The following is a 16,004-nucleotide window of genomic DNA, read 5'->3' as shown; positions in this document are numbered from 1 at the left end:
AGATGTCTCAAGTTTTGAGGGAGTGTGCAATTGTCATGCTGACTGCAGGAATGTCCATCAGAGCTGTTGCCAGATAATTGAATGTTAATTTCTCTACCAAAAGCTGCCTCTATTGTCATTTTAGATAATTTGTCAGGACCTCCACATCCGGCTTCTTCACCTGCAGGATCGTCTGACTGTAATAAAGCCCTTTTAAGGGGAAAAACTTGTTCTGATTGGCTGGGCCTGGCTCCCCAGCGGGTGGGTCTGGCTGCCAAGTAGGTGGGCCTGTGCCCTCCAAGGCCCACCCATGGCTGCACCCCTGCCCAGTCATGTGAAATCCATAGGTTGGGGCCTAATTTCTATATTTCAACTGACTGTGCCTTTAAACAGCTTGGAAAATTCCAGAAAATTATGTCATGGCTTTAGAAGCTTCTGATAGGCTAATTGACATCATTTGAGTCAATTGGAGGTGTACCTGTGGATGTATTTCATAGCCTACCTTCAAACTCAGTGCGCCTTTGCTTGACATCATGGGAAAATCAAAAGAAATCAGCCAAGAACTCAGAAAAAATATTGTAGACCTCCACGAGTCTGGTTCATCCTTGGGAGCCATTTCCAAACGCCTGAAGGTACCACGTTCATCTGTACAAACAATAGTACCCAAGTATAAACACCATGGGACCACACATTCGTCATACCACTCAGGAAGGAGACGCGTTCTGTCTCCTAGAGATGATGGTGTGAAAAGTGCAAATCCGTCCCAGAACAACAGCAAAGGACCTTGTGAAGATGCTGGAGGAAACGGGTACAAACGTATCTATATCCACAGTAAAAATGACATAACCTGAAAGACCGCTCGGTAAGGACGAAGCCACTGCTCCAAAACCACCATAAAAAGCCAGACGACGGTTTGCAACTGCACATGGCGACAAAGATCGTACTTTTTGGAGAAATGTCCTCTGGTCTGATGAAACAAAAATATAACTGTTTGGCCGTAATGACCATCATTATGTTTGGAGGGAAAAGGGGGAGGCTTGCAAGCCGAAGAACACCATCCCAAATGTGAAGCATGGGGGAGGCAGCATCATGTTGTGGGGGTGCTTTGCTGCAGGAGGGACTGCTGCACTTCACAAAATAGATGGCATCATGAAGTAGGAAAATTATGTCTATATATTGAAGCAACATCTCAAGACATCAGTCAGGAAGTTAAAGCTTGGTAGCAAATGGGTCTTCCAAATGGACAATGACCCCAAGCATACTTCCAAGGTTGTGGCAAAATGGCTTAAGGACAACAAAGTCAAGGTATTGGAGTGGCCATCACAAAGCCCTGACCTCAATCCTATAGAACATTTGTGAGAAGCACTGAAAAAGCGTGCGCGAGCAAGGAGGCGTACAATCCTGAGTCAGTTACACCAGCTCTGTCAGGAGGAATTCACCCAACTTATTGTGGGAAGCTTGTGGAAGGCTACCCAAAATGTTTGACCCAAGTTAAACAATTTAAAGGCAATGCTACCAAATACTAATTGAGTGTATGCAAACTTCTGACCCACTGTGAATGTGATGAAAGAAATAAAAGCTGAAAGAAATAATTCTCTCTACTATTATTCTGACATTTCACATTCTTAAAATAAAGTGGTGATCCTAACTGCCCTAAGACAGGGACTTTTTACTAGAATTAAATGTCAGGAATTGTGAAAAACTTTAGTTTAAATGTATTTGGCTAAGGTGTATGTAAACTTCCGACTTCAAGTGTGTGTGTGTGTGTGTGTGTATATATGTGTGGGGCAAAACAGTATTTAGTCAGCCACCAATTGTGCAAAAAGATGAGAGGCCTGTAAGTTTCATCATAGGTAGACTTCAACTATGACAAAATGAGAGAAAAAAATCCAGAAAATCACATTGTAGGATTTTCTAATGAATTTATTTGCAAATTATGGTGGAAAATAAGTATTTTATTTATTAATTTATTATTATATATATATATATATATATATATATCCCAAAAAATAAATTTAGTTGGGGGACTCCATAGGCCTATGTATGGAACCTTACTGTACAATATGTCCCTTTTTGCCCTTGAATTTACAGCTTGCAGAGCTCAATCTGGGAGCCGTACTGTGTCCACAATGCGCTCTTCGTTCAAGGAAGAGCCAAGCCTCATCAATTATACACTAGCATGACTCGTCAAAGGTGCACACGAGACAAATATTTATGCTACGTCCCAAATGGCACCATATTCCCTACAGTGCACTACTTTTGACCAGGGCCCATAGTGTTCTGGTGAAAAATAGTGCACTATGAAGGGAATAGGACGCCATTTGGGATTCCGAGTTAGTCAATTGGCAGTGTGCCACCCACTCAGTATGATAAATTATTAGTAATTTAGGAGTTGTTTTAAGGACTGGGATTAGGAAGAGCGGCGATAACAACTAAGAATAGTGGCTTAATCACTTTTAACGAATATCCCCCAGAGCCCAAAGATCACACTAGATAAATGCTACAGTGCTACAAGGCTGCTTTCATGTGTGGTGGCTCCAATATATCATTTTAAGAAGGAAGTCCAGAGTTGTATGGACAAATGTAATTAAGCACCCAATCATTCCTCAAAAGGGAAAATCTTGTTGCTATCAATACCTAGGAGAGCCAGGGTAAGGAAACCAACATGTACTTTGGGTGAACTATTCCTTTAACTAGTAGATGGTTGCACTTTGTAAAAGCTATTTTCCTCCAGCACTGCTGATGCTTTGTGAAGGTTCTGCTATGTCATAACTGTCCTACCATGCTGTTGACCTACTTACCAATAGAGTACAATACAGAGATGGGCTATATGTGACAGCATCTCCAAGAGGGAGGTTGTTTCTGTCTGCCTCACCACCCAGTTATAGTTCAGGCCAAAGCCCCACTGGGACCCATTATTACTTTGGTAGATGAGTAGCAGAGAATGTCCTCGTACATTAATGGTGTAGAGGTTTTGTACAGGTTAAGGAGGGATAGCTATATCATTTTTGGCAAAAAAATTAAACATATGACTTCAAATATTCTTTCTTGGCATGCTTGGTTTGGTGGACGAGTGCCATTTTATATATACGGTACATCTTGTAGCTATCTTCATTTCATCCCACCTCATGTAGGCCTAAATAGCTACAGTACTTACTAGGTTACGATAAGAATGAGGCCTATATAGCTACAGTACTTACTAGGTTACCATAAGAATGAGGCCTATATAGCTACAGTACTTACTAGGTTACCATAAGAATGAGGCCTATATAGCTACAGTACTTACTAGGTTACCATAAGAATGATGGATAATCCATTATCCTAGATTTCTCTGTAACACTGAGCTAATGTAAAACTGCATAGGACTACATACAACTAGATTACTTGTTGAGGTCAGGTGGACTTCATCCAAAGAGCCAAAGGTGTCTTTCTGACTGCATAGTGAAACCGAATCCGCCTGCCCAGCTACTAAAAGCTGAAAGGGGATGAGGTCCTTGGTGCTGAATCCTGCTGACTGCAGGGGGTTTGGTATGAACTCTCAGAGGTGAGTCTAGGACTGTCCTGCAGTGACGGTGTCATATGTCAGTCATGGATTTATTGATCCAAAGAGAGCTCGGAAAGTACAGTTAGACTCCAGAGGACGTAATGTAGACCTTTTATGAGGCAAATTAGCATCAAAACATTTTGTGAATTATTAGCATTTAGTGCTGTAGTTTGCTATTGTGGGTTTGGTGATACAAAGGGGTATTGGTAGGAAAATGTTCCTCCTTGGTCCTTCTTTACAAAGAGAGAGCCTGTAGACTGCTTTATGTATAAAGTGAAGCTTTGTGTTCACCATGAAACACTTTTTCTGTTTGGATATTGTGTGATTTTTATATTGACGACTGGTCTTCATCTTACCACCCCAAGTAGTTGGATCATGAACAAGATGCACTATTCGGTTTTTATACAACTACAGATTCCAGATTCAGCATATGGACTGTGAGATTGGTGTCGTGCAGTTCTTAAGTGTTTCTCCCAAAGACTGAAATGGTTCTGCTGCTGGCGTTAATGAGAACGGCATAAAGGAAAGCAAGTTTTGAACAGGCAACAGTGAACTGTTTGTGAATGGATGCCAGCGGCAGCAGAATAGGACTCTGTCATAGAGTGAGGCCTCTGTTTGCCTGATAGTCTATGCTCCCCCCTTGCTCTTTCTCGCTCTCTCTTTCCCTCTCTCTCTCTCTCTCTCTCTCTCTCTCTCTCTCTCTCTCTCTCTGTCCCCTCATCCTTTGATGTGCATCAAGCAAGCTTATATGTGAGAATTTTCTAGACAAGTGCACTGGAATGCATTTGTGAGTGTCTCGGGCATCGTAATGCTTTTCACTCTTTGTCATGCTCGGTTTGGAAATATTGCCTAAACACAGAGAGATCTTGATTATAAATCATCACATTTATTTCAGAGCATGCACTGTCAGAGGTAAGAGGGAACTGGTGCATATGCTGCTAGTCATGTTTCTTTTAGCGACTGGGTCAATGAATTTGCATTTCAGGTGGTTTTAATTGGCAGATTAGCATATATGCAAAATAGGATGTTATGCTATTTTAATCTAGCATGAGGAATGTTGCTCCTGATGCTGTGAAATTTTTCAGATGAAACACTGATGATATTCTGTCTCGGAGCGGAAGCTGGTGGATGAAGACTGTGTGCTGTGTATATGTAGTTATTTTGTCCTGAGTCAAAGCTTTAAGGGCTAACGCATTAAATCAGGCCCAAGGGCTTAAAGGACCCTGCTGCTGGACACTCCCTTCATTTTGCATATTTATCTTGAATAAACATGACTGTTAACCTAGAAAGTAACATTAATTTGGAGCCAGATTCACGGTCATTTGACACAAAAGGCTGAAAATACTTTTAGACAGGAAAGGAGCATTCTTAATTCTTATTAGATAGGTTTTGTTCCTAGCCCGTCATTGAAAATAAGAATTTGTTCTCAACTTAGGAATTGAGCTTTATGCAACATTTTTTTGAGTGTGGACACATCGCACCTTTTTGCTGGTATTCAGACATAAAAATTTAGGATTTTCACTTATTGTGAGCCACCACCAAATGACTACCCTTAATGATACAAAGGGAGATTCCTCAATATTGCAATAAATCTAGTCTCCATCAAATCAAATGTATTTATAAAGCCCTTCTTACATCAGCTGATATCTCAAAGTGCTGTACAGAAACCCAGCCTAAAACCCCAAACAGCAAGCAATGCAGATGTAGAAGCAAGCAGAAATCTCCAAGTTATGGTGAGCATTCTGACACAAAATAGCCAGCCTGGGGGAAGTAAATTACCGCAAGGAGTTGCCCCATTTCAATATTGCAATAAATAACAACTTTATACTCTATTATAAACTGGGTAGTTTGGGTCCTGGATGCTGATTGGCTGGAAGCTGTGGTATATGAGACATTATAGACTGGGTGGTTCAAGCCCTGAATGCTGATTAGCTGACAGCCGTGGTATATCATACCGTATACCACGAGTATGACAAAAAAATATTTTTACTGCTCTAATTACGTTGGTAACCAGTTTATAATAGCAATAAGGCACCTCGGGGGTTTGTGGTATATGGCCAACATACCACGGCTAAGGGCTGTATCCAGGCACTCCGCGCTGCATAAGAACAGCCCTTAGCTGTGGTATGTTGGCCATGTACCATACCTTCTCGGGCCTTATTGCATGCTATGAGAAAATGGCTACCATGGGTGTGGTGTATTACCTACTGACCACATGCAAGCCTCTATCTCAACGCCTCTTAACCCCACTGGAGTTTCTGCGGGGGATTCCATGTCTTTATCCTCTCGGCCTGCACAGATTGTTATCTCTCTGCACTACTAACACAGTCATGATTTGGTCAGCCTGTCTGCGACCTCATGTAACAAGGTGGTTTGGTGAACCACGCTGGCGTGATGAGTAACACTTGCTTGAGACCTGGAAACTCCTTCAGCTAATGCTTGAGCTTAGTGGGCTAACATGGGGTGTGCTTGTCCAGAGAGTGAAACTCTATTGTTTCAGACACGTAGACCGCATATTAAAATGTTTCTCCTTTTAGTGCATGAGGATATTTGAACAAGTCATATGTGTAGATGAATAAATGGCTTTTTAATATTTTGTAAATATGAAGAAACCATGTAATTAGTCAATGTGTTAGTGAAGGCCTAAACAAATGGGTCCAATATCTAAAAAGGCGCAGTACGCCATGTAGAATATTTGTGTCACAAAGGCATGTTGCACATTTTTTGGCAAAGCTCTTCCGTCATACTTGTACAAAATGTCCGCTTCAAGAAGAGCAACCAAGACCCAGAACTGTACACAAAGGTTTCTATGGCAAAGTGTTGCTCATTTTGTCTTTTCATTTGCAAGGAGGTAGTTATTTCTTTGCTTAGTGGGGACAGGACTGGTCGGTTTTGATTTCGGCTCCTCACATGCCACACTCCTCACATGCTATATACATAAGGGTGGGAGGTAGCCTAGCGGTTAGAGCATTGGGCCAGTAACAAAGGTAGCTAGTTCGAAAAAAACCATTTCCAATTCACACATGCTTATTAATACACACTTGTGTAAAATAGGACAAATATAAGCACCAACTAAATAGTCTGGTGGTGCATAGGAGACCTGGGTGTCAGCCCTGTCTGTCACTCTGACCAGCAAGACATCAACTGAAACATTGCACCATCTCCCTTACACAAATATTTCAGTTTAGAACCAGCAGTAGAAATGCAGTAACTGCAGTCGACTGGTATTTTGGACACAGTAATTGCAGCATACTGCACTCTAACTGCAATATGTTTCTTAAAACCTCTAGTGACTCCCCATCCCGCATGTGGGAGCGTAATCATCGCCTGACACTAATTAGCATAACGCAACGGACATAAATATCCCTAGAAAATATTCCTATTCATGAAAATCACAAATGAAATATATTGAGACCTAGCTTAGCCTTTTGTCAGCCAAAGCTAGACAAGCATTTGTGTAAGTTTATCGATAGCCTAGCATAGCATTTTGTCCAGCTAGCAGCAGGTAACTTGGTCACGGAAATCAGAAAAGCAATCAAATTTAAATCGTTTAACTTTGAGCTTCGGATGTTTTCACTCAGGAGACTCCCAGTTAGATAGCAAATGTTCCTTTTTTCCAAAAATATTATTTTTGTAGGCGAAATAGCGCAGTTTGTTCTTCACGTTTGGCTGAGAAATCGCCCGGAAATTGCAGTCACGAAAACGGCGAAAAATATTCCAAATTAGCTCCATAATATCAACAGAAACATGACAAACGTTGTTTATAATCAATCCTCAAGGTGTTTTTCAAATATCTATTCGATAATATATCCATCGGGACAATTCGTTTTTCAGTAGGACCGATTGGAGTAATGGCTACCTCTGTATTCTATGCGAGAATCTCTCTGGCAGCATCAGGTGACCACTTGCTCAATGTTGTCGCTTACGGGTATTCTTCAACATAAATGCGTAAAACCATGTCACAATGCTGTAGACACCTTCGGGAATACGGAGAAAGAGTAATCTGGTTGATAGCCCATTCACTGCTCAATAGGGACTCATTGGAACGCATCGCTTCCAAAACATGGGGCACTTCCGGATTGGATTTTTCTCAGGCTTTCGCCTGCAACATCAGTTCTGTTATACTCACAGACAATATTTTTACAGTTTTGGAAACTTTTGAGTGTTTTCTATCCTAAGCTGTCAATTATATGCATATTCTAGCATCTTGTCCTGACAAAATATCCCGTTTACTACGGGAACGTTTTTTTTTCTTCAAAAATGAAAATATTGCCCCCTAGTCACACCAGGTTATTAAGAGCTCTGACTTCAATCGATATTACGTTTGTACATTTGGTTAAAAATGATGTTTTTATTTATTCTTGCTCTGAGCTGTAGTAACCTAGTAACCTGCTTGTTAAACATCTCATTCCAAAATCATGGACATTAATATGGAGTACGGAGGTTGGGCACTGATGTTGGGCGATTAGGCCTGGCTCGCAGTCGGTGTTCCAATTCATCCCAAAGGTGTTTGATGGGGTTGAGGTCAGGGCTCTTTGCAGACCAGTCAAGTTCTTTCACATCACATCGATCTCGACAAACCATTTCTGTATGGACCTCGCTTTGTGTACGCATTGTCATGCTGAAACAGGAAAGGCCTTTCCCCAAACTGTTGCCACAAAGTTGGAAGCACAGAGTCATCTAGAATGTCATTGTATGTTGTCGTGTTTAGATTTGCCTTCACTGGAACTAAGGGGACTAGCCCAAACCATGAAAAACAGCCCCAGACCATTATTCCTCCTCCACCAAACTTTACATTTGGCACTATGCATCCCTGCAGGTAGTGTTCTCCTGGCATCTGCCAAACCCGGATTTTTCCATCGGACTGCCAGGTGGTGAAGCGGGATTCTTCACTCGAGGTGGCGAGCTTTACACCACTCCAGCCGACACTTGGCATTGCGCATGGTGATCTTAGAGAGAAAAGGCTGAGGTGGGGGATCAGTGAGAGAGGAGGAGAGCGAACAGGCTGATGTGGGGGATCAGTGAGAGAGAACAGGCTGATGTGGGGCATCAGTGAGAGAGAACAGGCTGATGTGGGGGATCAGTGAGAGGGGAGGAGAGAACAGGCTGAGGTGGGGGATCAGTAAAGGAGGAGGGAGAACAGGCTGAGGTGGGGGAGGGAGAACAGGCTGAGGTGGAGGAGGGAGAACAGGCTGAGGTGGAGGAGGGAGAACAGGCTGAGGTGGGGGATCAGTGAGAGAGGAGGAGGGAGAACAGGCTGAGGTGGGGGATCAATGAGGGAGAGAGCAGGATTGGAGCAAATATTAGCCAGCAGCTGTTTGCTCATAGGCGGTAACAGCCTGCCGGGCAGTGATGCAATCTGATTTGACTCTGTTGCTAGGCAATGGCTCAGAGGGCCTGACGTTTCTATCCTGTCGGCTAGCGCTTGTGTGACACTGCAAGGGAGCGTGTGTGTTGACTGTGCAACAGGGTGTGGCCCACACATTATGACTGTGAAACAGAGGGCTCCTATGAGGCAGATCCCCTCTTGCTTCAGTTCATCAGTAGTCCAGTGGTGTATTCCACTCTAATGGCCGTCGGCCCTGTATCTCTGTCGGTTTATTCTGAGCCTTTCTGCTGGTCTGCCTGCTCGAGTCTTTGTGCTAGACACATGCTCAGTCTGAGCTGCCCGTTACGCAAGAGCAAGCTCCCTTATGCAACCACAAGATCAGGGATTTTTCTTTATCAAAATGGGGCTTAGGTGATGGGCGAAGCGGAGGCGTGGCCAATGGTGCGGTCACTGACCAAGTATTTGAGGCCCTCCTGTTGGCCGCAGTGACAATGTAGCTGTTTCAAAACACATTTCCTGCAATTCTACACATTTTGCCATGTCAGGGAATGTTGCAATTTTAAGCTTATTCCCTGAAATTTTACTAGGGCTGTCCCTGACAACAAAAGACTATTGGTTGACCAAGAGTGGTCTGTTCTTTTTACCAATTGATTGATCTAAATTTTAAAATCCAGCATTTTTCAATATAGACATATAGTACCCTATGTGTTTTAATCAAATCAACTATGTGCACTGAGCTTGTCTGATGCTTTAAGCACACTATTTGATTAAATAATTACGATACACTAATGACTCAAAAGGGAGCCAGATCAAGATGGCCAGAAGGAAAAAAACTTCTTCCCGAACCACCACCTCCCGCTTCCCTTTGTAGATGCCGGTAATACGCTAAACCAGGGGCCGGCAACCTTTTTCATGTCGAGTGTTAATCTATCATACCATTTCTACCGATTTGCATGCCAGGTATGATTTGCATATTTTTATAGAACAGTTTCATAGTCTTCGTATCGCAAAATAATTGTCATCTGGTTAATGTAAACTACAGAAATCTACATTTAAAATAATACAAATCTAAAAGTAACAACTATGTAAAAATAGCCTACATAAAGCCAACAAATAAAATCAGGTATTTTATGACAAATAGATGTATTATCATTCTGATTGGGTGTGCCTGGCAGGGCCTTTTCCCTCCCCGTAATGTATTTTTAAAATAAGAATAAGAATAATAACACTTAAATATGACCTTCTCTGTTGTCTTCTCCCTGCACCTTTATAATGTTTATTGTATTGTTGCATTTATTTGATCCTTGTATGATTACTGTGTATGCCATTTTTATGAGCTTTTTAACATTTTATTTGTCAATTGAATTTGACCATTTTATGGGCCAAGTCCATTTCATGTGAAGTGTAAAAGCATATCAGTTCAATATTTTTTTTATAAAATTTGTCAAAACGTGTGCCACATTCAAATTCAGTCAGGATTTGTGCAATTTATTTCTTCTGATGTGCCGCGTCTCGTTCTCCTTCCCTGGCAGGGCCATTTTGTAGCATAGGGCTGTTCTTTGCCACATCCTCATTGGATGAGGTCTATAGGGGACTGGGAAACTGAAAGGAAGAGCAAGTCCAAAAATAAAAAGATCCTTCCCCAGATCCTTCTCACTTATTTAGATTATGCCGACCCAAGAGCACCATAGAAACATCTTAATTATCTCCTCTTTAGAAACAACCAAACTGAACACCGAGTCTACGCCTGGTTGTGTCTGCGCACGATCTTCTGAAAAGGGTCCACCCTATGAGCCAAATAGATATGGACGCAGTCTGTGTGACCTACTTTCATTTCCCCCTGTAATAATGAAATCTAACAAGCAATGATACTTTTTATAGTAAAGTTGTGAAAAAAGAAACCTCTGTTACGAGTGCACCTCTCCACTTTCAAAAGTGATATTGGCATTCTGATAGCGCTTGACAAATCGGTTTGGTAAAACTTGAAACAAGACCAGCATTTACTGGCAAATACAAGCTCTGCCTCCTCTGATGTTGGCATTCAAGTATGACTGGGCAATATTCATTTTGTTACCATCAAACCTATTCAGCATAAATCTAGGAAAGTTAAACCTGTTTAAGGCCTCCGGGGTGTCGGGGTAGCCTAGTGGTTAGAGCGTTGGACTAGTAACTGAAAGGTTGCAAGTTCGAATCCCTGAGCTGACAAGGTACAAATCTGTCGTTCTGCCCCTGAACAGGCAGTTAACCCACTGTTCCTAGGCCGTCATTGAAAATAAGAATTTGTTCTTAACTGACTTGCCTAGTAAAATAAAGGTAAAATAAAAATAAAATAAAAATTTGAAATAAATGCAAATATGATGAAAGTTACTAATGTAAGCAAAGTCTATTTTTGAATAGCTAAAGGTTACAGAATATGCTACAATCAGATCATGCTTCAACTCAAAAATGTTTCTCTAACTTCGGAAAATGGGCAGGGCAGTCTGAAGGTGCTCACTGAGGTTTTGGTGTAGAGTTTGGTTTTCTGTCGTTTTCTCCCAACTCCACACCCTGGCATGTTCTCTTTTGTTAACTTTGGCACGGCAGAATTTGTCATCTGGGATTGGTATTGATTAACCCTCAACATGATAGAAGTAAATAGAATACAAAGGGAAGACAAGCCAGACCTCCCAATGTACACCAGTGATCACTGCATTTGTCTGCCTTTTGGTACCTATATACTGTAGCACAGCATTGCTTTTCTTTCTTCGCAATGATATCTCATGGCTTAGTGAGATTGGCTACGCCAGCTGTACTCTAGCATTAGCTCTCCACAGGTATTCCATGCCTCCTGCAGTTTGGGTTGGAATAGAGTTGTGGGTGGAAGGGTCGTTTAAGGCCTCCGATGTATTGCTTATCAGGGCAGGACACAGGACTGGATTATGTCTGCAGCTGGGTACTCCTAGGGAGACCTTGATTTTGAGTTGTGTGATTGAGGAGACTGTGCCTCTGGACTGTAGGGAACATGGCAGTAGTTTGGAATAGCTAGATGCATTTACCTATCCCTAAACCAAGTGATGTCGAGAGACTTTCCTATTCCATGTGCGATGTGGAAGTCTTGTGGCACGGGTATATAGTGTAGTGTGTGCTGTCGCTTTGGTGATTCACCATATTTAACCTCACCACACTCAGTCATGATGACGTCAATTAAGTCAATGGCACACCCAACATGAGCTCAAAGTCAGAAAGTAAACAATGAGAATAGGCATACTATTAATTCATTCATACAAGCAAAGATTTCAAGAAATTCCCCCTAAATACAGAATTTATTGAAATATAATGTAGATTCAGTTATGTTACTCATGCTTATGATTACTAAATGTTTTATTCACATATATAATAGGACTTGTGTAGGTGGAAGGAATATCGAGATGGAGTTTTGTTGTTGATATCTACTGACCTCTGTTTGTGGATCTGGGTCACCAGGTGCGGAGGATGTGGTGATGGCTTTTTCAAGACAAGAAACCGAAGACCGGCGGCAGTGACCCTGGGGCACTCCCCCATCGTCTACGGCAACCCAAACTCCACCGACCGACACAACACTGTTGAGTTTCTGGGGAGAGGATGGGCACCTGTGATGGATGGAAGGAGGGTGGGAAGGAGCACTGGGTGTTGGTTACCTTTCGCTCTCCCCCTCCCTTTCAACCAGCCTCCTTCCCATTCAAACGGATACACCATTGCCTCAGCCACAGTAGGTATGCATTACCATGGGTTAGGGCCTTGGTGTCGAGCAAGTCGATGAAAACACTTACAAGTTGTGTGAATGCAAACCTTGTCTTTTTGTCTCTTTTTATTATTTTATTTTTTTATCGGGCAGTGTTGTTTTCGTATCTGCTCTACTCAATGGTAGAACTGACCAAGGACATAATTTTTCCATCAAATGAAAGAGAAGCGTGAGTGTTTTAACTAATGACCTTGCGGGAAAATAATTCATTACTTTCTTTGGTTGAATTATATATATTTTTTAACTGTACACAGGGTCCCTGTAGGTGGAAAGGTTAAAAACGTGTTTAATGGTTTTCATATTCTTTCAAACCAATTGTACTTCTTCCTGCTTATTGTTGATTTGAACAATAGGCTGTTGAGATGTCAACTTGGCTTCCCATTTGGGACATTAGAATCAATGACACTAGCACAAACACACACAGTTCACATAGGTGCAGATGGCCTTTCCCCAAGCAAACAAGGTCTTGGGGTTATTGTGAAATTATATAACTTTTTTTTATTGTACAGATATTAGAGGGAAAATAAAATAATAATGAATTGATTGTGCCAATTATTATTTTATTTTTTTTTATCTGTAAAATAAATGTAACATGATTTTTAAAAGTTGCCTGACGAGGGACATAGTGTAGTTCTAATTTATTATTGATAGAATTGACTTTCTTCCAAACTATTGTTTAGGGAAAAAAATCATCATTAGAAGAAAGTCTACACGGATCGAAATGCCTAATCTTATCAAAAGAATCCAATAGCATAATATTGTCACTCTTTAGATTGGACAAAGCTTACTCTTGACTCACACTAATATAATTATATCAACTCGAACCACATCCATGGAGCTACTAGAAACATGGTGAATACTCGCAAAAGAAACTACAGTGTTTTACTGCCTCCTCATACCCTTCAGCAATTGACGTGCTGTAAAAAAAAAAACGATCCGTTTTCTGTGTTCGTTGATTGCAACTGGAATCTTTCCATTCAATTGAATATTTGTAGTTTTTTTTCAATCCGACTTTTATTTTTTTATTTTTTGTAACATACTCTATATTTAATGTGTGGAAGTACCTTTTTGTTAACTCGCTTAACTTAAACAATTGTTACTTGATGTTTTGAAACCAAGCATGCCTGCCTTGTGGTTAACAGTGTACATTTTAAGTAGATCTGGGAGGGTCTTGAAAGCCGTGCCACAATGACCATTGCTTGTACATTCTCAAAGTTTATGGACGCTACTAGCTCTTTAAAAAACATTTCAGAAAAATAGTCAGCTATTTAAAAAAAACAAAAAAAATGTCATCCATGTTATCCTGTTGGCAATAATTTCAGGATCAAATTTGCTCAGCGATCATGGCTACATACATTGCCAACAAATAGTTACAGTATCTGCCTATGACAAAAGTTTGTCCTTTTAATGTTTACTCTTGTTTTAACTTTCTTGAACCTAATTTCTCTGTGCATTGTTTTGCTTTCATCTTAAAGACAACAATGCAAAGGTATCTTATATACTATACCTGTCATAGTTGACCAACAGCCTTCATTTTTAATCTTTGTGTGTTTGAGTGCGTGCATGTGTGTGATTTCCTCTGTTAAAAAATTATACAAATCAGATTTTTCAGCATGCTGTTAAGTATGACTAGAGCTGTGTATCTTTCAATGTGATGACCTGTCTTTGCCTAGTTGTCGTTTGAGTTATTTTGTGTTGCCTTTGTATTTCTCTGTTGACATCGATTAGTTGGTTCTTGCTGTATGGCTGCTGACTAAATGCTTCCAAATCCTATACCAATTGAACCATTAAAGGAATTTTTAAAAACAAAGACTTATTTCATCTCATCATTGCAGACATTGTTTTGTGAACACTGCCTTTAGTAGCGCTCTGCCCACATATCAACCTTTCAGTCTATGAAATTAGGCAGAAGATTGACCTATTTCCTTTCGGTGATGAGAAAGTGGGAGTAGGTTGTCCCTAGACACTAATCTTAGGTGTTTCGAATTTTCCCACTGATGTTTATGATTAGGATTGGGGGAGGTGAAGCTGATCCTAGATCTGTACCTAGGGGTGACTACACCCCAGAGTGAGAAAGGGACACTTAAAAACAAGTACAATCGGCTTATCACACTCAATAGAACCTTGATAATAAGGGTTACATCTCGTCTTTTGAACTCTTTCTTTACAGTTGCGGTCAGATAATGATGCTGTTCAATCTGATACATAAAACAGTTGTACATTTGAGCTATTTAGCAGACACTCTTATCCAGAGAGACTTACAGGAGCAATTGGGGTTAAGTGCCTTGCTCAAGGGCACATCAACAGATTTTCACCAAGTCGGCTCGGGGACTTGAACCAACAACATTTTGGTTACTGGCCCAACACCCTTAACCACTAGGTTACCTGCTGCCCCATACAATAATGTGGCTTGTATACAGATATGCTGTATGTAAGTAATTATGCAATACCGTCTCAAATTGTTCTTCAGTTTTCTCACCATGAACATTTGGAAGTCGTTTCTCATCATTTAGTCTGGCAGTCTATTTAAATAGATTGTCATTCACAAGAGGCCATATCGGTTAAGGGCACACTGTTTGCCACAAATGAGTGAAAAGCACCTCTGCCATAGGGCGGCGCACATTTGGCCCAGAGTCCTCAGAGTTAGAGTTTGGTCGAGGTAGGCCGTCAATGTAAATATGAATTTGTTCTTAACTGACTTGCCTAGTTAAATAAATGGTATTAAATATCATTATCTTTTAGGTCTACTCACGTTATGTAAAACAGGAATGACAGCAAGTTCCTTTGGTACCATTTTGTGAAATACACCTGGAATAATGACAACAGTAATAGCTTCCCTCTACTTCGATCAAGCGTTATCTCTCAAAATAGTCACAGCCTCTTAAGGGTAGCTATCAGGTGGTAATTGCCGAAGATGTTTGAGGATTGGTGGCATGTTTTTCCTCTGCTAATGACGAACATCTGTTCACTGGTCCTATGCTATCTTTCACAGATGTATCAAAATCCTGCGATTTCAAGAGAACTGATTCTGGGAATAAAACGACAGCTGTTGGTGAATATTAAATGCTGAGCTGAGAGTGGGAACGAAGACTGGTTATGTGCGTTTGAGTGGCGTGCGCTACCTCTGGAGGAGCAGTCAAGACGTGACAAGTTCGCAAGTTTACATTGCAGTAATATGTATAGGCAAAGGTATTTTTGTGAATAGCAATTATTACTATATACACTAGATGACTACAAGGGTCGCTGTTTTGAAGCCACCATGCCGCCATCTTGGCATCCCCACTGTTAAAAATATTTGGGAAGGTATAGAATGACTTAATGTCCACATTTATTTTCCATGTTTGTTCTATTACAGACACCTTAATGCATACATTTTAAATTATATTATACGA

General features: G+C 41.0%; 1 protein-coding gene across 1 annotated transcript in view; it reads left to right on the top strand.

Moving 5' to 3' along the window:
* Positions 1–14,422, top strand: part of ctnnbip1 (catenin, beta interacting protein 1) — a 29,179-nt gene extending 14,757 nt beyond the window's left edge. Inside the window, exon 4 of the mRNA XM_020506423.2 lies at positions 12,315–14,422. Within this exon, the coding sequence (XP_020362012.1) occupies positions 12,315–12,373 (59 nt within the window). The 3' untranslated portion in view covers positions 12,374–14,422. The remainder of the gene's footprint in view (positions 1–12,314) is intronic.
* Positions 14,423–16,004: the final 1,582 nt, after the last annotated feature.

This window comes from Oncorhynchus kisutch, linkage group LG17, assembly GCF_002021735.2.
Source record: "Oncorhynchus kisutch isolate 150728-3 linkage group LG17, Okis_V2, whole genome shotgun sequence".
Taxonomy (NCBI): domain Eukaryota; kingdom Metazoa; phylum Chordata; class Actinopteri; order Salmoniformes; family Salmonidae; genus Oncorhynchus; species Oncorhynchus kisutch.
Note: the sequence above shows the minus strand (reverse complement) of the source record. Positions and strands in the feature narration are given on the sequence as shown.